Source organism: Anabrus simplex, chromosome 1 (assembly GCF_040414725.1).
Source record: "Anabrus simplex isolate iqAnaSimp1 chromosome 1, ASM4041472v1, whole genome shotgun sequence".
NCBI classification, from domain to species: domain Eukaryota; kingdom Metazoa; phylum Arthropoda; class Insecta; order Orthoptera; family Tettigoniidae; genus Anabrus; species Anabrus simplex.
Genome location: NC_090265.1, coordinates 1,805,860,865 through 1,805,885,762, shown reverse-complemented (window position 1 = coordinate 1,805,885,762; position 24,898 = coordinate 1,805,860,865). Strand labels below are relative to the sequence as shown.

At 39.9% G+C, this 24,898-nt stretch overlaps 1 protein-coding gene across 2 annotated transcripts in view; it reads right to left on the bottom strand.

Annotated features, from left to right (window-relative positions):
• The window catches only part of Arp2 (Actin-related protein 2), a 205,273-nt gene that overhangs the window by 85,910 nt on the left and 94,465 nt on the right, over positions 1–24,898 (bottom strand). For both annotated transcript variants that reach the window (XM_067138557.2, XM_067138558.2), the window contains 2 exons: positions 11,004–11,083; positions 10,780–10,915 (listed from right to left, as the gene is read on the bottom strand). In XM_067138557.2, coding sequence (XP_066994658.1) covers positions 10,780–10,915; positions 11,004–11,083 — 216 coding nt within the window. The remainder of the gene's footprint in view (positions 1–10,779; positions 10,916–11,003; positions 11,084–24,898) is intronic.

Here is a 24,898-nt window from a genome sequence, read left to right as displayed (position 1 = left end):
AAAGATATTACTTGATTTCTGTCTTCCACTTTTTTGCGCGCTAAGTCGGCGTCTATGCTGGTGTGATCTTTCTGACCAACAGCGATACAGCATGGGTCAATTCCTAGAATTCTCTATTTTAATTCATCAAACTTACAATTAATCAACATGGGGATGATATCTAAAAAATTCCATCTGTTCAATTCGGTGGTTGGAATATTTTAATTATTATTATCTGGGAAGATAACTGGAGTTCATATTGTATTCTGTCATGTTCGTGCATCTGTGAGCCCTTTAGAAATTGTATCATTGGCAACGGTTAGTTTAAATATCTCCCCCTGAAAACTTGACAACAATATGCCTGGAGGCACGGGAAACTTTATTGCGACATTTTCTCCCAATTAGTGACGCACTGGTTGCACCCTTGTTCAGGAATAAACGCTCCCGCACTTCCTTGTAGCAATCAGCACTGTTGTTCTGTATGCTCAATTTAATCCTCTTAGCTTTCAACAAGGAAATACATCACCCATTATAACAGGCTTAAAACTTGGTGACAGCTAGTCGCAGCCTGTCTGACAATGTTGAAATCTTTCCATCCACACAAGACTGACAATGTGTATATTTCAATATTCTCATATGCCTGAATTTATTTTATAATATCAAATCATGATACCTATGGTCCATCTCATCCGGGTACAGTATATGTAGCAGAAACCACTCCTTCCGAATAAAGCTGTGTGTAGAAGGTGTGCCATACCATCAGCTGATAACTAGCATATGTTACGAGTTGTACTTCCGAATGTAATACATAGTAACTGGAAACATTCTTTTGATAACTGTGGCTGTTGAAACACAGACCCCATTTTTAAGTACATTACATGCTTGTTCTCTACATTTATCACATCAGGATTTACGTAAACAGCCGTCCATGAGATAAGATAGACCACATTGTTTAGGTTAGGTATATTATCGCACTGATAGTGCCAAAAGTTCCTCGACGGAAAGAATAAAAATAAACAACAGGAAAATATACCGCATTTATGGATATGTACAGGTGTGGCAGTAATGCGTTTTATTATCATAATGTTTAATTCCGTACGTTTGTTGTCTTTTTTGTATTAACGTGTGGCCTAGTATGTTTTGTTTGGCATCTCCGAGAATCGTTTAAAGTACGTGGGGACATAAAATTATTATTATTATTTGTTAGGTATGTTGACGAGTAAAACAATCGTGTTAATTGGATAGCTTTTATCAAGTTTTAAACTTACTTCTCTCCAAATATATACTTATATTGACCCGAGTTACGAGATATTAAACGACCACTTTGTTAATGATCTTGCCTGCTATATAAACAGCAACAACCACGAATATTTCTCAACTAAAGTAAACTCATTTCCTCATCCCAAGGTGGTACAGCTCTTTTTAGACACACCCCCAGTGGATGGTGAGTTTCATGTAGGCCTGCCGCTTTTACCGCATATCACCCTTCCTGCCATTCGTAAATCTCTGGCAGTACGGTACCGGGAATCAAAATCAGACTCCTGAGAACAGCAACTAATTGTGCTAACCATTACGCTGGCTGACATTATTAACTACTAAACAGACACATAGCATGACTGAATGCGCGGGTCGAACACCTATTTGTGCGACGTCATCAGAGCTGCAGTAGACCTACGCTACGGAGGCGGACATTTCCTAACTACGAAACACAGATGTACCGCATGGATTCGACACGTTTTCATTGCGTAGGTCGTACGGACGAAACTATTCACAAATTTGTGCGATATCAGAGCTGCAGTAAGACTTGTACCCGCTTTGAAGCAGAATTGCTGTTCTTCTCTGACTAATTACGTTGGGGGGGTCTTATATGCGAGATTTATTTTTTTCATTTTCTTCGTCTCGGAAAGCCGGGGGGGGATCTAATACGCAAGGAGGTCTAATACACGAGTAAATACGGTATTTTCACTTGCAATTTGCTTTAATCTTCACTCTGAGATATCAAGAAACACAAATATACCTATTAATATTCAATTTACATAAAAACCATACTTAGCATACTTTCCACAGTTTCCATTCACTCTTCATCAGTGTTTAAAGCATGTTTCATGTTAAACAACTCCTGACATACATAACATATCTCTGCATTATTACTGCAACTTTTGAATATGGTACAGTTTAGATTTATTGCAATTCATGTAAATGTTGAGGAAAACACTTTAATATCCTGCGTGACAGATGCTCTGATTTTCCCAACCTTTCTTTGGGGAATCGTGCATTTTTATGAAGAATGTTCCTAACGAGACCAACGTCACTCATGTGGTCAAAAAACAAAGGCGTATTTTGAAGCTCTCCTTTTGATAAATCCCTAACATATCGCTGCTTAAAAAAACAATACCGTACATCTGACAATGCTCTTCCTATCCGCTATTTTTCTTAAGTCTGGTTACGCCTCCAAGCTATATATGGATATGGACATTTAACGTGCTGCCTAACAAATGCTTTGGATTTTTTTTCATTGATTCTTAAAAGCCTGAATTAAATAGCCCCTCAAAAATGTACAAATCAACAGTGGTATCCTTCTAGATTAGTATTTTGCATGTGTTCATTTTCCTATAGAAAAGTATAAAGGAAAATGAACCTTATCGTTAAATCTTGATCATTAGCAAATAGTGGCCGGAAATATTCATTTCAGTCAAGTAAATCTGTAGAGTACTGGCTTACACTCTCCCTCCCTCTCTCACCCCACACACTGGTCAGAGTAACACAATGCACACAACTGAAGCTCATGCCAGCTCACTGAAAGACAAATTCTCCTTTCTCCTTGACAGCCTTCCCAAACAGGACACAATAGGCCACTTGAGAGGATCGTCTTGTAAAATGTCCACTAATGAAAATGTTGCTTATGAACAATTTTCACACACAAAATCACTATGCCACAACACACGTTTTAATTATGCTTTCTTCTTTCTATAATATGTTGTGGAGAAGCACACACTATACTCCAAAGCGACAAGATGCCTGCGCGTTTTCTTATTTTAGCGCTCAATTGCATTGCCGTTCTGTATTCAGTCTATTAAGTTTGTCGCATCATCCTTGTGGTTACTAGTCACTTCCACAAGGTCCTTTCCTATTTCCCTTGAGTTCCGGAACTGCGGAATTATTTAATTAAACCTTGGGGAACCCTGTCAGCCTAACAGACATTGTAACCTAGGGCAAAATATAAAATACTGTTGTACAGAAAGTGAGTCAATTTGCTATAAGTATTATATTCAATAGTCACAAGGAGATTTCATGAAATAGGGCTTTATGTCAACCCAACAAAATCTACGGCAATCTCCATCGAACACGGAAAGTTAATCAAAGACCCAGCTGAATTTAAGAGCTATGATATATCGAGTTTGCGACGTGGGGAAACAATCCGCTATCTGGGAGTTAACTTTTCAAATGAAATAATTTTTCAACTTACACAGGAGCTTAAAAAATTACAGAATAAAATGGAGAAATTGGATTCTTCTCTACTATTACAGGCTGACCAGAAATTTAAAGTAATAAACACTGTTATATGCCCATCTCTCATATACCCATTCCAAACTATTAAACCAGAGAAGATTCTGAAAAAGTTCCTTGCTGATACAGACATACTAATTCAAAGTGCTCTTAAGGAAATTCTTCAAATACCTGCAGACATTCCCAATGGAATGGTCTACACTGAGAAAAAATATAAGGGGTTGGGACTCCTCTGCGCCAGTTGGGAAGCTCATCTTCAGCACATTAACATCTGTAAGGTATATTAAGCTCAGGTGATGAATACATCCGTGCTACAAGAAATCTGAAAGAAGAAATAACTCTCTCACTACAATCCCTCAATGTCCCTCCATCTGACAATTTGCTACATCCACGCCTAGAAGTAACAGATGCCAGGAAAGTGAGAAGAGTACTGAGAGAAAGTGCATTCAGTGAGTGGAGTAACTTGCAGCAGAAAGGAAGAGGTGTATGTTTGTTCAATGAATATACTCCTGCCAACTCCTGGATTCGAGACCATCAAGGCTTATCATGTAGTGAATGGCGAGAAGCAATTAAGATGACAGCAAACATTTCAGCAGTTAGATCGGTACCAGGAAGATCTCAGAACGATTCCCTTTGTAGGCGCCGCCTGAAGGAGATTGAAACTCTTGCACATGTTCTGGGATCTTGTCCTCATGGTGAACTTTTAAGGAATACACGTCATCATAACATCCGCTCTTTAATTGCAGCAACACTAAAAGACCATGGTTTCCAAGTATTTGAAGAGGTTCATCGCTGAGCGGACAACGGAAGCCACAGAAGGACTGACATCATTGCTTTCAAGAATAAGAAGAGAAGTTACATCATCGACCCCACAATTCGCTTTGAAAGCCATGTCGCAGCCCTCTGATGTTAACCTAGAGAAAAGGAATATTTACTTACCAACAATTCCTTAGTACAGGGAGAAATACCAGATAGAGGAAATCGACATAGTAGGTCTGATGATTGGAGCAAGGGGAACGATTCCCGCTTTTGGCGCTAATTTCTGGAAACAGATGTCTCTGCCAGGTACAACATTATGGGAGATTACCATCATAGCCTTAAGGGGCTCACTGATAATTCTAAGAAATCACTGTTACAATTAGGTTACTTTCAACATTTCTCAAGTACAGTATATCTATTTCTCTTCTAAATATAAATGCACAAGTATACTTTACAAACATAACAAATATTCTGCTATGAGTACACACATGAAGGAAACGGGCCACCATTTTACCTCAATAGAAAAAGATCTGACATTAATAATACTAACAAGGGAAAACTACTAAATAAATTAGAAAATATTTATATTTATCTGGACAAAACATTTAATAAAGATCCCAACCTTAATGACGACACGGAGATTAAGAGTTCTTTATACATATTAATACGTAAGTTATTGAAAACAGTTATCCCAAATCAATAGAAAATTCTGCATACATTAAAAGTTGTCAATTGAACAACTCTACTTATCCCCCCGAATACTAAACCTACAATTCCCCCTCCAAATAATCCCCCTCCTGTACCAATACATATTACTCCACCCAATTCTTCCCTCCCTCCGCCACACCCATACATACGCGTAGCAGGAACGCCAGTCAGACTAACGCTAATAACAGAACAAGATAGACACCCCATGGCACTCGAGTAAGTATCCATTTTTACGTAACCCATAACACTGTACAATCACATACATTATTTATACATACACATTAAATATGTTTTTATATTTCTTTGCAGTTTTAACCATTGAGATTTACACAACAATCTGGAAGACGACTGTTATAGCGTTAACCATTCCAACTTGTACATTGGATAAATTTTCAACGTATATTCCATCTCAACATATTTTCACCTGAAAGTGTTTTAACCAATTTAACTCAAGAAATAACACCAACTGTTCATTCCTGACCTAATTTCTACAATAGGAACGTATGTTTTATACATATCTTATTCTTCAAATCTACTTGGTGGTGAACACGACAATAACATTGACTTTCATCAAAAATTAAAACAAGAGGATCCATTTCAATTCCAGACGAATGCCGATATATATATATATTTTTAGACAATATTGTAAAATTGTACTACAATAGTTTTAACTTGTGTTTGTAACATTCGCGTCAAACTTTTTAATAATGATATCAAAAATAACTTTCAACATCACAACATCTCATTCCAATTTTATATGACCAATAATTGTAAACGTTCTTAATTGTAATTATTTGTTTTAAGGTTATCCATTGTGCTGATGATGCCCATTAAGAAGGGCGAAACATGTTCACAACCTTTCTATGTTTTATAATTATTTAACCACAGAATGTGGTATTGTAAGTACTGACTAGGTTAACATTGAATGTATATTTTGTAAATTGTATGTAATCACTATCATCAATACGGACCAAAAGTGAGATTAATGACTTGTAACAAGTATACCTTGTCGCAAGGCAGCCTCTGCATGAGAGGAAGTATTTCATAAAATAAAATACTATTTAATACTCTTCACTAGATATATTTCACAACAATCAATCCCTCAATCACTACTGATCTGCATTTAGGGGTCGCCCAGATGGCAGATTCCCTATCTGTTGTTTTCCTAGCCTTTTCTTAAATGATTGCAAAGAAATTGGAAATTTATTGAACATCTCCCTTGGTAAGTTATTCCAATCCCTAACTCCCCTTACTATAAATGAATATTTGCCCCAATTTGTCCTCTTGAATTCCAACTTTATCTTCATATTGTGATCTTTCCTACTTTTAAAGACACCACTCAGACTTATTCGTCTACTGATGTCCTCCCACGCCATCTCTCCACTGACAGCTCGGAACATACCACTTACAAGTGATAAAAATCATTGTTATCCGTATTGAAGATACTGAATTTGACTGATGATGCCCTCAATGAAGGGCGAAACATGTCTCAAATGGAATTAACAATAAATTCCTAAATGTAAAATTGATATGTATTGAATAGGTGACAAAATAAACCTTTTAGCATCCTACATTCAGTATCTTCAACACGGATAACAATGATTTTTATCACTTGCAATGTCAAAGCCAACCAGGCTACAGTGAAAACCAACAAATACCTACCTCAAGGTAAAAATCGGCAAAATTTCCAAAGATATTCCTTGTGCAGGTTAAATACTAATCAGGTACCTGATTTTTGCCTTGAGGAGGTAATTTGACTGATGATGCCCTCAATGAAGGGCGAAACATGTCTCAAATGGAATTAACAATTAATTCCTAAATGTAAAATTTGTATGTATTGAATAGGTGACAAAATAAACCTCTTAGCATCCTACATACCACTTAGTCAAGCAGCTCATCTCCTTTCTCCCAAGTCTTCCCAGCCCAAACTTCGCAACATTTTTGTAACGCTACTCTTTTGTCGGAAATCGCCCAGAACAAATCGAGCTGCTTTTCTTTGGATTTTTTCCAGTTCCTGAATCAAGTAATCCTGGTAAGAGTCCCATTCACTGGAACCATACTCAAGTTGAGGTCTCACCAGAGACAAATATGCTCTCTCCTTTACATCCTTACTACAACCCCTAAATACTCTCATAACCATGTACAGAGATCTGTATCCTTTATTTACAATCATACAACGTACAAAGTCTGTTATTTAGAGAAGCAATACATTTATGGGAGGGGATATAGTGCCATATCTGAAGTACTTATTTGATTATTGTTGGCATGAAGGAACTATACCAAATGAATGCAGATTTGCTATGGTAGCCGGAGTATATAAGGAAAGGTGATAGACACAAACCTGAACATTATAGAACACTCACTTTGACATGGATTACATGTAAATTTTAGGAAAGCATTCTTTCTGATTATACTAGACATGTTTGCGAAATGAATAACTGGTTCGATAGAAGGCAGTTCAGTTATTCCACTGAAGCTCAACTTGTAGGATTCCAGCAACATATAGCAGATATCTTGGATTCAGGAGGTCAAATGGACTGTATCGCAATTGACCTGTCTAAGGCATTTGATAGGGTAGATCATGGGAGATTTATGGCAAAAATGAGTGCAATTGGACTAGACAAAAAAGTGACCGAATGGGTTGCTATATTCCTACAAAATAGATCTCTGAGACTTAGAGTATACAAAGCTTTATCTGACCCTGTAATATTTGATGATGATGATGATGATGATGATGATGATGATGCTTGTTTAAAGGGGCCTAACATTGAGGTCATCGGCCCTTAACGGTACGAAATGAGACAAAACAGAATGACAAATTAAAAGTCCAAAATTCTCCACTGACCAGAATTCAAAATGTGAGAATGAAGAATGAATGGAGATGAATTTGAAATAATCAGTGGATGCGACCCGCAATGCCTTACATTCACAGAAACTGACGTAAAATAATATGATTACTGACCAAGGGTCTGCTGCTATAGCATAACACTGAATCTATGATGCTTGCTGTCTAAAGGGGGTCCCACCGGGCGAGTTGGCCGTGTGCGTAGAGGCGCGCGGCTGTGAGCTTGCATCCGGGAGATAGTAGGTTCGAATCCCACTATCGGCAGCCCTGAAGATGGTTTTCCATGTTTTCCCATTTTCACACCAGGCAAATACTGGGGCTGTACCTTAATTAAGGCCACGGCTGCTTCCTTCCAACTCCTAGGCCTTTCCCATCCCATCGTCGCCATAAGACCTATCTGTGTCGGTGCGACGTAAAGCCCCTAGCAAAAAAAAAAAAAGGGGGGGTCCAAAATCCAAGTTATCGGCCCTTCATAACAGTACTTATCGCTAGGAAAGTAGAACCATGGTATTTGCCATGTTGCGGTACTAATCAAAAGCAGCAGAGACTCGCGGTATTCCACACATTACGGTACTACTCGCAGGTTAGGAAATTCGACAGATAATACAGACCTATGGTTTTTCTCACATTGCGGTGCCATTTACAGGTAACGCAACTCTATGGTGTTCAGCACATAAGAGTACTAACCACAGGGACCTGCACTATCCCGTGGTGTTCCTCATATAGTGGGTACTAATCATAGGCAAGGCAGAACCATGGTAGCCATCATCCCACGGTCTTGCTCATATGGTGGTACTAATCACAGGTACTGTAAAAGCCGACCGCACGGTGCTGCTGTGTGCTACTAATCACAAACCTATTTGGTACCTAATATAGTGGTACTACCCGCAAGTAAAAGCGACCCATGATGTTTTCTGCGTGGTGGTACTAATCACAAGTAGTTTCATGGTTGCAAGACAATCATCTCTTGGTTGCCCCTTTTAGTCACCTCTTACAATGGGCAGGGGATACCGTGGGTGTATTCTTCATCTGCGTCCCCCACCCACTGAGGGTAGTGTGTGTGGTCCGCGAGAGGTATTTTATTTCGCTCAAGTCCACTGGCAAGCTGGTTAGGACCCCCCTATCCGCCACCTGGGACGCACCACGTGGGAGTATCACCTCTCCCACTGCTACGCCAGCATAGCAGGTTCGTGGCCTGTAATATTTAAGAGGGGAATTCCTCAAGACAGCATTATTGGATCTTTATGTTTTCTTATACACAGGGTGAAGCGAAATTCACGCACTTGGACTTCGCAGCGCGACTCCTCACATGCCAGTAATTTAAAAAATGTCTCTCACAAAAGTTCATCCAGCGAGTATATCCGGCAGAAAAAGGATGTTCAAGAATGGCAATCTGGCAACACTGTGACCTCATGTAGGGTAACTACCTCTGTCAGCACGCAATTGTGCTGTACAGTTGGTGCAGTGGATAGAGCTTAGGGTTAGCAAGGAGGAGGTCGAGGGGTCGATCCTAGGTTAAGGCGTATGTTTTTTATTTCGTAAATGTAGTCCAGGTGGTATGATATCTGGCATCTTAACCGTCAACAGCGAATAAATTCATGCCCACGACATGGAAAGGGCGTCTTTCAAAGCTGACCAATGAAACCGATTGTTCATCCATTCCTAGGATCGTAGTACGTAGTGCAAATGGTTTCTAGAGGACCCGCTGCAATCGCTGTTGACGATTAAGATGCCAGATACCATACCACCTAGACTACATTTACGAAATAAAAAAAACATACGCCTCAACCCAGGATCGACCCCTCAACCTCCTGCATGCTAACCCAAAACTCTATCCGCTGCACTAACTGTACAGAACGACTAATATGTGCTGACAGAGGTAGTTACTCTACATGTGGTTACAGTGTTGCCAGATTGCCACTCTTGAACGTCCTTTTTCTGCCGGATATACTCGCAGGACGAACTTTTGTGAGAGACATTTTTTATTGCTGGCATATAAGGAGTCGCACTGCGACGCCCGAGTGCGCGAATTTCGCTTCACCCTGTATATAAATGATATGAGTAAATTTTTTTGTTATTTGCTTCATGTCGCACCGACACAGATAGGTCTTATGACGACGATGAGGCAGGAAGGGGCTAGGAGTGGGAAGGAAGCATCCGTGGCCTTAATTAAGGTACAGCCCCGCATTTGGCTGGTGTGAAAATGGGAAACCACGGAAAACTATCTTCAGGGCTGCCGACGATGGGGTTCGAACTCGCGATCTCCCGAATACTGGATACTGGCCGCATTTAAGCGAATGTAGCTATTGAGATCTGTGATATGAGTAAAGAAGTGAAATCAGAGATAAGGCTTTTTGCGGATGATGTTATTCTGTATAGAGCAATGAATAAGTTACAAGATTGCGAGCAACTGCAAAATGACCTTGATAATGTTGTGAGAGGGACAGCAGGCAATGGTATGATGATACACGGGATTAAAAGTCAGGTTGTTTCACAAATAGGAAAAGTCCTTTCAGTTTTAATTACTGCGTTGATGGGGTGAAAGCTCCTAATGTGGATCATTGTAAGTATCTAGGTGTTAATATAAGGAATGATCTTCATTGGGATAATCACATAAATGGGATTGTAAATTAAGGGTACAGATCTCTGCACATGGTTTTGAGGGTATTTAGGGGCTGTAGTAAGGATGTAAAGGAGAGGGCATATAAGTCTCTGGTAAGACCCCAACTAGAGTATGGTTTAGTGTATAGGACCCTCACCAGGATTACTTGATTCAAGAACTGGAAAAAATCCTAAGAAAAACAGCTCGATTTGTTCTGGGCGATTTCCAGTCAGTCAAAACACAACAATTTCGATATAACAGTAGCCTTAGGTATGGTTGATGCTCTTGTCTGTTCCCCAGACGTCTTTCCAACGAGCAATGCCAGAAACTATTCACTTTTAAAACTACAAGTTTTGTTTGTAATGTTGCACTTCCTTACCTCTATCATTTTTTCCCTGTTCTTTGTTGGATTCATTGGAGGTTCTGTAAGTAATATTTTACAGTCTGGTGGACTGATGTTCATTTTTTCAGGACCGAATGTATAATCCCAAACATGGCACATATCTTCCCAGTTCCTGCGTATAACAAGAGAGATAACATATTACAAAAATGAGATAATAATACTAGCTTCTTCAAATGAATAAAAATGAAGCAATAATTTACCTGACTATTCCATTTTCCATAGGATAGTTTACTTCCAACATGGATCTAAGTTTGCTTGCCTCATCACCCACCATCAAGTCCTACAACACACAAAAAAAGAACAATATTCATTACTGTATATGTAAATGCAGGAAGGATCAAATGTATGGAACGCAACACATCTATGAAACTCCTTCCAAATTTTACTTTTCTATCATAAATGTGTCTGCCACAAACTATAACAAGAAATACAAGCGGTTCACAATCAAACTGGGGAAAGAACTTAAGATCAATGAAATCAACACTGATATTTGGGCATCAGTTTTAGTCAATGGCATTAAATGCTATCAGATTCAGAATAATTAAGCTTTTGTTGTTTTAGTTGAAAGTAGCTTTATACCATTATGAGTAATACACTGAGTGGCCAAAAGTCACAGGAAGGGATGGAGCATTGCGGCTAACTGCAGCGCAGCTGAGCAGTCTGTCACAGATGGCAGTGTTGTCAAGATGGCGACACGTCGCGAGTTAACCGACTTTGGAAACATGGAATGGTCATCGGTGCATGGCCCATGGGTCATAGCATTGTGGAGATTAAACGCGAATTTCAGTTTCTGAGTCAACAGTGTCCAGGGTGGATCTTCAATACCGCATAAACTGCCGCAAGGGACGACCACAAGTGTTTAACGAACGGACATCACATCGCCTACGCAGAACCATACTGGACGCTTGACGTGTTACTGTGTGTCAGATCACCGCCCAGTTGAATACTGGGAGTTAGAAACCCATTTCTACCAGGACTGTAAGGAGGCAAATGCACCACATAGGCTTCACCAGCCAAAGACCAACTCTTGTCCCTTTGCCGACACCTCGACACACAGCTCAACAACGTGCATAGGCCCGTGGACCATGGAACAGTGGCGGCGTGTCGTATGGTCCGATGAATCCCGGTTCCAGTTATATCGAGCTGATGAACATGTGAGCGTGTAGCATATGCCGCATGAAGCTATGGATCCTGCATGTCAACAAGCTCGTGTCCAGGCGGGAGGTGGCTTAGTTCTGGTCTAGGCAGAGGTCTCATGGTCACAATTAGGCCCCACCGTCCAGCTCCAGGGAGCGCTGACAGGTGCACATTATGTGGACATTCTTTCAGACCATCTGCATCCCTTTCTGGACCTGGAGTACCCTGATGGAGATGCCATGTTTCAACAGCACAATGCGCCATGTAACCGCTCTGTGGTAGCACGCAAGTGGTTGGAGGAGCACTTCAGTGAAGTAACGACCATGGATTGGCCCTCCAGATCCCCAATCTTAATCCAATCGAGCATTTATGGCGTGCTGTCAACGCTGTTGTATGCTCCATGAACGCCGCACCGACTACATAAGACGAATGGAAGATAGGAAACTTAAAAGGGTCCACCTTTTCAATACAAAAATGTTATAGAGTTGTCTGTAGCAGTGCAAGATGTGTGGGTCCAGAACGATTCCAACATCTTGTTGAGTCGATGCCTCGCCATATTGCTGCCGTTATGGGGGCTCTCAGAAGAACAACTCGTTATTAACATCATATTCAGTATCTTCGCATGGCCATTCAGTGTACTTTAACTCTAACAATCCACATGAGCAAGTTATTAGTAAGCACAGAAAACAGATTTTCTGTGTATTGTAGTTTAACACTGCACTATCTCATACATGTCTTTGACAAAGTTGAGGACTGAGAAGGTAGCAGCTATGCCCTTCATTCATTATCCCGCAATGGTGCAGGAGTGCTGCTGAGGACTTGAGGCTGGTCACTTACATGTCGTCCTTGATTCTGTCCAGCCACTGTTTCTTCAGGCAGCCCTTTTGGCTCATAGCAGACACTGAATTTTCCTCGTTTTTAGTGATATGACCATACCACCTGAATTTTTCCCATCTTTCTTACCTGGTTATCCTTGACGTGGTCCATGCTGGCCAGCTGTGAGCCATGGACTTGTAAACTTTCCCGTTCAGATGGTTAGATACTTTTTTTTGTCGCACAGCACTCTGCTGATTTGACATTTTAGCCATTCATTTTTAAGTCACATTTTCTTTGTTCTGTGTTGTACATGCATTTCAGTCATGAGAGGCGACCATGGGCGTACAAACAAGAGCTCAAACGCCAACCTGCAGAATGGCAACATGCAGGATCACCATGAAGGGAGGACCCTTTCCCTGTGAAGCAGAAGGTCATTATCCCTTACAACGTCCGAGGCATGATTGCGTCTCGCTTCATTGTATATGCATTTCAGTCATGTAATCAACATATATAATCAGTGTTTAGAATGAATCATCACAAGTTTCAGAAATCAGTCTGGAGTTTTTCAAAGAACAAGAACGTGCTGACAGACAACATTCTTTTCCATTCGAGAATGTGAATATTATGACCATATTCTAGTGCAATGAAGAGGGACGATTCACTTTATTTTTGATGTGTTCTGTCTATGAACACATTTGATTAGCTACCAGCAAACTTCTTTTTCTTTTCTTTTCTTTTCTTATCGCATAACATCCTGATAAGAACGACATACAGCAGGGTTAGGCCATAAGTCATGGCAACTTTTTCTTTCCACTCACAGTTGTACGGTGCTTCCACGCGATAGTCACAGTACAGGGACCAGCCCGCACAGGGCCACGGGACTGCAGTAGTGAGTCAGGCTAAGTGGATCCGTGGTAGAGTGTCGGCTTCCGGATCCCAAGATAGCGAGTTCAAACCCGGCAGAGGTAGTCGGATTTTTGAAGGGCGGAAAAAAGTCCATTCCACACTCCATGTCGTACGATGTCGGCATGTAAAAGATCTCTGGTGATACATTTGGTATTTACCCGACAAAATTAATTAAATCTCAGCCATAGACGCCCAAGAGAGATCCGGTTTACTCTGTCTGCCATCTAGCGGACCTAGAGTAAAACGGAACGTCGAAATTGACGAGCAGACAGCCAGATGGCGTCAAATCGAAATGTCTGCACACGGTAGCTGAGGCCATACGATTATTATTATTATTATTATTATTATTATTATTATTATTATTATTATTATTATTATTAGTGCATAATGGATGTGACGAGGCAAGAACTGCATGTACATCAAACTGGCCGTTCTCTGGAGTTGCATTGTACCGAACTGTTGCGAGATGGGCAGCAGCATTTCGGAAATGACATGAAACAAGCAACAGTCTGCAAAATCTGTTAGTGTCCAAACCGATGGGTCATGCGTAATAATTACACAATGCATGGAAGTGGACAGAAGATGGACACTTCATGTTACAAGCCAAAACAAGTATTGAAAAATAATCTATCCACAGAATTTCATGAGAAGATCATCTGCATAAAACTGTATCATGGTGGGTGCCACGTGCACTCACTGACATGCAGAAATGGACACTGTGTGCCATATGCACACCTGCAATCAGCAGGAAAGCGAGAAAATGCTGGTGAGAGGCGACCATGGGCATACAAACAAGAGGTCAAACGCCAATCTGCAGAATGGCAACATGCAGGATCACCATGACGGGAGGACCCTTTCCCCGTGAAGCCGACGGTCATTATCGCTTACAACGTCCGAGGCATGATTGCGTCTCGCTTCATTCTACATGACAAAATGGTGACGACAACTTACTAAAGAACCTTTGTACAGAGAGAATTATGTCGTGCTATTAGGGACAAACAATATCATCTTTCTCCATGACAATGCCAGACAGCGGATGCTATACGGCGGCAACTTCAGCACTGGTAGCAGAAAAACCACCACACTCACCAGACCCACCTGATGACCACAAGAACCACTGCATGCTGTGAGACAAGAGTACACTGTCAACACTGCGAAATATGAGCCTGCAAAATTCACACGTGGCGAGGCGATTGGTATCGCGTTGTGGACTTTGAGGGTTTACCGTAATGGTTACTGTATTATATAGTACAAGGATTTCATGGCTGACAGTTTCATTACATTGCATATTTCCATTTGTTTGCTGTAGTCATACAAAAAAATAAATTGTCATGACACATGCCCCAACCCTCGTATATTAAAAAAAAAAGAAACAAATATTACTGAAATATTTTTGTAATCATTATCTGGTGACATTTGCCAATCTACAGTTCACAATGATATATCCTAATACTAGTTCCTCCTAATGGTGTGTGTGTGTGAGACCTGTTTCTCTCTCAGGATGCACTGCGCGGCGTAGCGTGCAAAAGACGCCTTTGCTAGGTTGACCACTCCTCGATATGAACAGCTGTCAGTCAACAGACAAAAGTCAAGAGCAAATATCACAGTAGATGGACAGAAATTGCAAGAAGTTAACCACTTCCAACACCTTGGTAGTGCCCTGACTGAAGATAACCGATCAAATGCTGAAATCACAAACAAAGTCGTTTACTATCAGGTTAGAAGCCTTCTCTGGGACTGCCAGACTCCAATACTAGCCAAACGAACACTTTATCAAGCTTACTTCTTGCCCATACCAACCTATGGCCTGTCACAACCACGTGACGCAACGCACCCCCTTCCATGTCTCAGTGCCGAGTGAATGGACTCGAGCGAATCTTGAATCCACGACCTCCGAGACCAAGGATTTTGAGTACTGATCCAGAGTTTATATGATCATGAAACAGTGGCAAGAAGTTATGGTGTTTCAAATGTTGAGTGATAATTTTATTAAGTGGAAGAGAGTTATAGGTATTCAAAGCATAAGACTTCATACAAGTTTTACTTGAAGCAAGCTGGTGCAACGCAAAGTGAGTGCATGCATAATGTTGCGCAATAGTCAGCTGCTGAATCCTTAGCATCACGACAGGTGGACTGAAAATTTGTGGTGTGCAGAAGTGGGGTAAATTTGCATAATTAATTGTGGGGAAATGGTAAAAATCGTTGGTGTCAGATCAAGATATTATTTGGAACTGTAAATGAACATTGCGAGATGCGAGAATTATTTTTGAAGTGATCTTTGTATTTAAATTTCATGTAGTTGTGTTTGATTGAATTGGGGAAAAGAGGTTATGTATCATTTAAATTAATTTCAAGAAGATTCAAGAAAGACCTTCTGGACTTGAAGAAAATTAATATTGTGTTTTGGTAAAATGCATGCAGTACATAATTTTTGAACCAACAGGTATTGGCACGTGGAGGAAGTAAGTGATGCAATTCTACTTGCATCAGCAGTTTAGGAACTGGCCATATATGGTCATGCAATTGGATTGGTCAAAATAACGGCCTTTCCAATTGGCAAAAAAAAAAAAAAAAAAAAGGAATCTAGAGAAATTCGGTGTCCTATTGGTTACTTGTGATCTGTCCATTTCCGGCCTTCTGCCGGCTTCGTGTGTGTGTGATGTGTGTTGTCCGCGACTTTTCCATCCGACCGTCCTCGTGAGCACTTGCCCTCCTGGGGTCCTCAGCCTATCTTGGTAAGTGCTATTACTATGCTTTTTCTATCATGTTTGATTTTATTTAATTCCTTCCAGTGTTTCGGTATTTTCTCGTTAATTTAACTTTCAATGATTTAAATTCAACGCGTTCAAGTTTACTCTAGATTCCCATATTCACCAGTTTTGTTTTTCGGAATGACTGCGTTTTTGACAGACCTGTACCTTGTTCGAGGTCCACTCAGCCTACGTGATTAGAATTGAGGAGCTATCTGACGGTGAGATCGCAGCCCCGGTCTAGAAAGCCAAGAATAACGGCCGAGAGGATTCGTCGTGTTGACCACACGACACCTCGTAATCTGCAGGCCTTTGGGCTGAGCAGCGGTCGCTTGGTAGGCCAAGGTCCTTCAAGGGCAGTAGTGCCATGGGGTTTGGTTTGGTTTGTACCTTGTTATTAGCTACTTGCTGTAATTCTGCAACCATGTTAAACCTCGTGTTTTATAAATTTACTTAAATACCTTGATTATGTCTTTGTTTTGGTTCATTTGACTTTGTAGCTTTGTTAATTATAATATATATGAGCTAAAGGGTGATCGATGTGAGTTTCCCTTTCCCCACAATTAGATACGATCCTATGGCCTTATTAGGGTTCCCAACACGTTCCACAATCCTTCCTTAGTTGTAGTTTATTAGACCTGTAAGTTATACTTACCTCGAGTATCACTGGATATTAATAATAATAAACACTTTATTAATCATCATAACTAATAAAGATACAGCACACAAACTGTGCATTGTATAAACAAAGTCTGTCATATGTACTGTCACTTCTCACTATTACAAAAGTTCACAATAGATAATCCCCGGTTTTTGCATGTGATTACGTGATATCGACTGCAATGCTCATGCTCATTGCACAGCTTGCAAACACAGGTTTTGTCGGGGTCATGAAAGTACTCAGTGTTGCACAGTTTATAGTGATACCCATGGACCGACATCGAGTTAACGAAATGTTGCATGTCTTGATTGGTCTTTGTCCATGTTCTATTCATCATCGCCTCTGGGATGGCCTAGGGAGCGGTGATAAGGGAACAGGGAACTGGAAATCAAGTAGGGATGACATAAAATTGTTAGTGTTGAACTGTAGAAGTATTGTAAAGAAAGGAATAGAATTAAGTAATTTAATAGATATATATTTACCAGATATTGTAATAGGAGTTGAATCATGGCTGAGAAATGATATACAGTAAAACCTGTCTTAACGGACACCTCTCATCGGCGGACACCCCTCATTGGCGGACGATTTTCTAGGTCCGTAATTAAATGCCATGTTTTGTATGAGTAATTTACCCCTCTTATACGGACACCCTTTATTACGGACACGGACACACCATAGCCACGAGAAACTCCAATTAAACCTCTCCTAACGGACACTTTCTTTTTCAAAAAATTCTGTATTTGTGTCCTGTACAGTATGTATTCGCTTACTTTTTGCACAGCCGGTACTTCCAAGAATCACAGGCACCGTAACTTTTGATCCTGACTGTACACATTCTTGGAAGGCAACACTATGCTACGCTATCACTTCCGGAAGTTGTGTGATCTGACATGCTCGACAGCCCTGGAATTCGTACCTTCACTGTCAGGTTACTTTTCGTTGACTCGTGGGCTTTTGATGTGTTCAATTTTACGTTAGTAAGTGTGTGTAAACATGGCTCCGAGGAAGTTTTTAACTTTAAAAGAAAAGGTAGGCATAATAGACTATCATAAACGTGAGAAGTGTGGTGTGCGTAAACTGTCAGAAGTGTTTAAGGTTGGAAAGACACAGGCAGCTGAAATTGTGAAAAAGCAAGAGGAACTAGTGAAAAAATGGCATTTAAATGGCAACGAACAGTGCATTAAACTGTTTCAAAGTGGTAGTGGAGCTCTCATTGACAAGGCAACGCTAGAGTGGTTCGCTAAAGTAAGAAGTCAGAATGTCCCTGTCTCAGGACCAATGCTACAAGCAAAAGCGTTAGAATTCGCGACAGAATTAGGTATTGGAGATTTCAAAGCCTCGAATGGCTGGCTAGAAAGATTCAGAAAGCGACATGGTATCAACTTCAGAGTGATTTGCGGAGAATCATCCAGTGTTAATATGGAGGTTGTTGACAACTGGAAAGAAAAAATACCTTCAATCATAGACGGGTATGCTCCGGAAAATATTTTGAATGCCGATGAAACTGGATTATTTTTCCGTGCTTTACCCGACAAAACTTTGTGTTTCAAAGGAAATCGTCGTACTGGTGGAAAAGTTGCAAAAGAACGTCTTACTGTCTTGTTATGTGCAAGTATGAGTGGAGAACGGGAGGAGCCCCTTGTGACAGGAAAAACTGCAAAACCAAGGTGTTTTAAAAATATGGACGTTACGAAGTTTGGCATTGAATGGAAAGCGAATAGGAAAGCATGGATGACCAGAGAAATAATGACAGAGTGGCTAGGACAATTGGACAGAAAAATGATACGCCAGGGGCGAAAAGTGTTATTATTCCTCGATAATGCAGCATCGCATCCGGATACAATTAAGTTGCAAAGTGTGAAGATCGTCCTTCTCCCACCTAATGTAACATCAGTTTCTCAGCCGCTTGACCAGGGAGTGATCCAGAACTTCAAGGTTATGAACAGACAGTTAGTGATGAAGCACATAGTATCAGAACTTAACGGGAATGAAGTAACCCTTCAAGCACTGACAAAGGGGCTGAATGTTCTCCAAGCAATTTCATGGATGACCAATGCATGGAAAAACGTCATGGCCTTAGTATCAGAACTTAACGGGAATGAAGTAACCCTTCAAACACTGACAAAGGGGCTGAATGTTCTCCAAGCAATTTCATGGATAACCAATGCATGGAAAAACGTCACGGCCTCAACAATTCGTAACTGCTTTCTGAAAGCTGGGTTTCCCGCTAGTGGTGGACATCCCGAAATAGAATCGGATACCCTTCCTGACAGCATGGAAACAACACAAGAGTTGATTAATGCAGCAGGTTACAGTGTACAAGTGAACACCTATATCGAAATTGATTCAGATATTCCAACAGAGTGTGAGAGTGGAGACACGAAAACTATTCTTCAGTCAATCCAAGGGAAGAGGGACAAAAATGAAGATTCTGACGAAAGCGGGAGTGAAGATGATGCTAATGACGACTTTGAAGAAAATACGGAAATGAATGTGCTGCCAATAACCTCGTACAGTGAGGCTCTCGGCATTGTTAAGCGACTGAAAGAATTTTATTGTAAACAAAACGATGAAAAAGGTGTGAATTTGACCCAGGATTTAATTGCACATAGTGAAAACATCATTGCTAAACCGAAATGGACAAAACAAACGAACAATAAGGATTTTTTCAAGTGCTAATGTTTTACTGTACTGTGCTAGATATTGCTACATCTACATACTGATTTGACGTTTCAAAAACTCATACGTTCTTTTTAATTTTAACATGGTGAACGGTAATAGTGTACAGTGTGCTCAATAGAGGTTTCCATAGAAGTGTTTTTGTCTCTTTAATACAGTGCGTCGCAGTTGCAGCAGCCCATCTACAACTTTCTCATGTGAGTACAGTGCAGTATATTGTACAATACTGTATACAGTTTACAATTAAAGGTACATTTGCGAGAATTGTTAACACATACTATACATGGGTTATTGTGTTCCAACTTATGTTTAATGGTACCGGTTTCATAACCTCTCGCGGGCGGACACCCCTTCATAACGGACATTTTTTTCGGTCCCGAAGGTGTCCGTTATAGGGAGGTTTTACTGTAATGGATGCAGAAATTTTTTCACCGCACTGGAGTGTGTATCGTAGAGATAGGATAGGAATGGTGGGAGGGGGAGTGTTCATTCTGGTGAAAGAAGAATTTGTAAGCTATGAAAAAGTTAAAGATGAGACACATGAAATTCTAGGTGTAAGGCTCATTTCTAAAGATAATAGGCAACTTGATATATTTGGAGTGTACAGATCGGAAAAGGGTAGCACTGATGCGGATTCGGAATTATTTGATAGGATAGTCAGCTATGTGGGAAACGACATGGAAAGAAATGTAATTGTAGCGGGAGATCTGAATTTGCCAGATGTCAATTGGGAAGGAAATGCGAACGACAGGAAGCATGACCAACAAATGGCAAATAAGTTAATATGGAAAGGACAGCTCATTCAGAAAGTGATGGAACCAACCAGAGGGAAAAATATCCTGGATGTTGTGCTGATAAAACCAGATGAGCTCTATAGGGAAACTGAAGTAATAGATGGTGTTAGTGATCATGAAGCTGTTTTTGAAGTAGTTAAAAATAAATGTGATAGAAAGGAAGGTCTTAAAAGTAGGACTGTTAGGCAGTACCATATGGCTGATAAAGCAGGTATGAGGCAGTTTCTAAAAAGTAACTATGATCGGTGGAAAACAGTAAATAAAAATGTAAACAGACTCTGGGATGGGAATGCGAAAACAGGTTTGTACCTTTAAGGGTGGTAAGGAATGGTAAAGACCCACCTTATTATAATAGAGAAATAAAGAGACTAAGGAGGTGGTGCAGACATGAAAGAAATAGAGTTATAAATGGCTGTGGAAGTAAGGAGAAATTGAAGGAACTTATTAGAAAATTGAATCATGCAAAGAAGGCAGCTAAGGATAGCATGATGGCAAGCATAACTGGCAGTCATACAACTTTTAGTGAAAAATGGAAGGGTATGTATAGGTATTTTAAGGCAGAAACAGGTTCCAAGAAGGACATTCCAGGAATAATTAATGAACAAGGGGAGTGTGTATGTGAGGATCTTCAAAAGGCAGAAGTATTCAGTCAGCAGTATGTAAAGATTGTTGGTTACAAGGATAATGTCAAGATAGAGGAGGAGACTAAGGCCAAAGAAGTAATAAAATTTACATATGATAACAATGACATTTACAATAAGATACAAAAGTTGAAAACTAGAAAAGCGGCTGGAATTGATCAGATTTCTGGGGATATACTAAAGACAATGGGTTGGGATATAGTACCATATCTGAAGTACTTATTTGATTATTGTTTGGTCAGAGGAGCTATACCAGATGAATGGAGAGTTGCTATAGTAGCCCCTGTGTATAAAGGAAAGGGTGATAGACATAAAGCTGAAAATTACAGGCCAGTCAGTTTGACATGCATTGTATGTAAGCTTTGGGAAGGCATTCTTTCTGATTATATTAGACATGTTTGTGAAATTAATAACTGGTTCGATAGAAGGCAATTCGGTTTTAGGAAAGGTTATTGCACTGAAGCTCAACTTGTAGGATTCCAGCAAGATATAGCAGATATCTTGGATTCTGGAGGTCAAATGGACTGTATCGCGATTGACCTGTCTAAAGCATTTGATAGGGTGGATCATGGGAGACTACTGGCAAAAATGAGTGCAATTGGACTAGACAAACGAGTGACTGAATGGGTTGCTATATTTCTAGAAAATAGATCTCAGAGAGTTAGAGCAGGTGAAGCTTTGTCTGACCCTGTAATCGTTGAGAGGGGAGTTCCTCAGGGCAGTGCTATCGGACCTTTATGTTTTCTTATATATATAAATGATATGAGTAAAGGAGTGGAATCGGAGGTAAGGCTTTTTGCGCATGATGTTATTCTCTATAGAGTGATAAATAAGTTACAAGATTGTAAGCAACTGCAATGTGACCTTGAAAATGTTGTGAGATGGACAGCAGGCAATGGTATGTTGATAAACGGGGTTAAAAGTCAGGTTGTGAGTTTCACAAATAGGAAAAGTCCTCTCAGTTTTAATTACTGCGCTGATGGGGTGAAAGTTCCTTTTGGGGATCATTGTAAGTATCTAGGTGTTAATATAAGGAAATCATCACATAAATGGGATTGTAAATAAAGGGTAGGCCTACAGATCTCTGCACATGGTTATGAGGGTGTTCAGGGGTTGTAGTACGGATGTAAAGGAGAGTGCATATAAGTCTCTGGTAAGACCCCAACTAGAGTATGGTTCCAGTGTATGGGACCCTCACAAGGATTACCTGATTCAAGAACTGGAAAAAATCCAAAGAAAAGCAGCTCGATTTGTTCTGAGTGATTTCCGACAAAGGAGTAGCGTTACAAAAATGTTGCAATGTTTGGGTTGGGAAGAATTGAGAGAAAGAAGAAGAGCTGCTCGACTAAGTGGTATGTTCTGAGCTGCCAGCGGAGAGGTGGCGTGGAATGATATTAGTAGACGAATAAGTTTGAATGGCGTTTATAAAAGTAGGAAAGATCACAATATGAACATAAAGTTGGAATTCAAGAGGACAAACTGGGGCAAATATTCATTTATAGGAAGGGGAGTTAGGGATTGGAATAACTTACCAAGGGAGATGTTCAGTAAATTTCCAGTTTCTTTGAAATCATTTAGGAAAAGGCTAGGAAAACAACAGATAGGGAATCTGCCACCTGGGCGACTGCCCTAAATGCAGATCAGTATTGACTGATTGATTGAGTAGAAATCGAGTCAGATTTCTTCACTCTGTCTTGCATTAATTTTTCCCTAGCATCTGTGGATGGAAACCCTCGCTTCATTCGGAGGTCCTCGATGAAGGTTTCCTTTGCAAGCTCATATGCAAGCCTTGATTTTGTGTATTTTGATATTCCCAGTGTAGCTTTCAGGAAGCGCGACTTGACTGCTTCAATTTTCTTCAGCTCAGCCAGACCCAATTTATTCCATATAATGTCCAGTCTATATGTGGCAATTGGCGCAATTTTCGCATCAAATAGTTTCATAGCAGTTTCTAGGGAAAGCTTGGTAATTGTTTTAATATCATATATAGCTTTGGTGGCCGCCATTGCTCTATACTTTAAGTGAATCCTATAGGTTGTTGCTGTTGTTTGCATGGTCAGTCCTAGATACTTAAATGTATTGACAGTCTTGAGGACTGTAGATTCTAGGTATATCCTGTCACTTGCGGCCTCTCGGAATATTCAAATTAAAATGCCAATCATGTCTTTCAATGTATATTGGGCAAACAGGCCGCAGTTTCAATGTAAGATACTCTGAACATCTTAATGCCCTAAAGTATAATCGCTACTCAACCAAGAGCGAACATTGTACAGAGAAAAATCATAAATACACAACAATTGATCAATTGCAAGTTATGAATCTCATTCCGTATTGACGGTTATCACTTTACAAAAGAAAATATTTATAAAATCCTCCTATCAATACAATTCAAGTCATCTGTTAGATGAAACAAAGTCTATACATGTTTCAGCCTAATCTCAAGGCCATCTTCAGTAGTAAAACAATTGTTACATAATATACAAACAAATTAAAAAACGTAATGATGTGAAGTGACAGTGATCATGATAAGTGAGTTAAAAACACATTGAGGTGCAAAGTCCTCTCGTCTAATAGATCTTGCTGGCTGTTAAATAAAACATTATGCTGAGGAGTGTAGTGAGACCGTCAATACTACGAATAAAACGTGTAACATCTGTAATGAGAAAAAAGGAATGTATGAGTGGATGAAGAACAAGTTAAAAATGATGTATGAAAAGAAAACTCATATGACTTACTTGTAACTAAAAGTTGTCGTCTCGAATGGAGATGACCTTGTCGGTCTCAAGTCACATTGACAACTAAGCCTGTGTGTGGCTTACTGTGTATCTGTGTCGATGTGGTTTGGAGGGGTAATGGAGGGGGAGGGGCAGGGAGGGAGGGACGTTGTGATTCATGGAAGGAGGGTGGAAGGGCGGGTCTTGTTCTAGAATGTCGGTAGTGAAACTCTTTTTTATTAATGAACTGTTTGCAGATGAGCGGGACAAAGGTTTCCAATAAAATATTTTTCTTTTTGTTGATTTCATTTAAGTTATAGACGGGATTTTTATATTGGTCGATATCTATACATATATTCTCTAGTATTGTAAGTAAGGGACCTTTCTGTTCGTAATGCAGGATCTTTAAATCTTGATCAATTGTTGTGTATTTATGATTTTTCTCTCTACAATGTTCGCTCATGGCTGAGTAGCGATTATACTTTAGGGCATTAAGATGTTCGGAGTATCTTACATTGAAACTGCGGCCTGTTTGCCCAATATACGTTGAAAGACATGATTGGCATTTTAATTTGTATATTCCAGAGTTAGAAAATTTTTTGCTGTTGACAGTATGAGAATTAAAAAACATTTTTGTATTGGTGTGAACGGTCTTGAAAGCTACTTTTAACTTGTGCTTTTTAAAGATGTTTGAAATAGGATATACATTATTATTATTATTATTATTAAAGGTAAATGTGGTGAACTTCTCTTTATGGGAAGATTGTTTTTCTAAGGTGGTCTTGGGTCTATTTCTAAATTTATTGAGAATTTTATTCACGAAAGCTTTACTGAAACCATTACCTTCGGCTATTGCATAAATGGTGTTGATTTCCTTTCTAAAATTCTTACGGGATAAAGGAACATTAAGAGCTCTGAAAATCATACTATTGTAAGCTGTCTTCTTCTGTGTCCCTGGGTGTAGAGAAATTTGATGGATTGTGTTTACTGTGTGAGT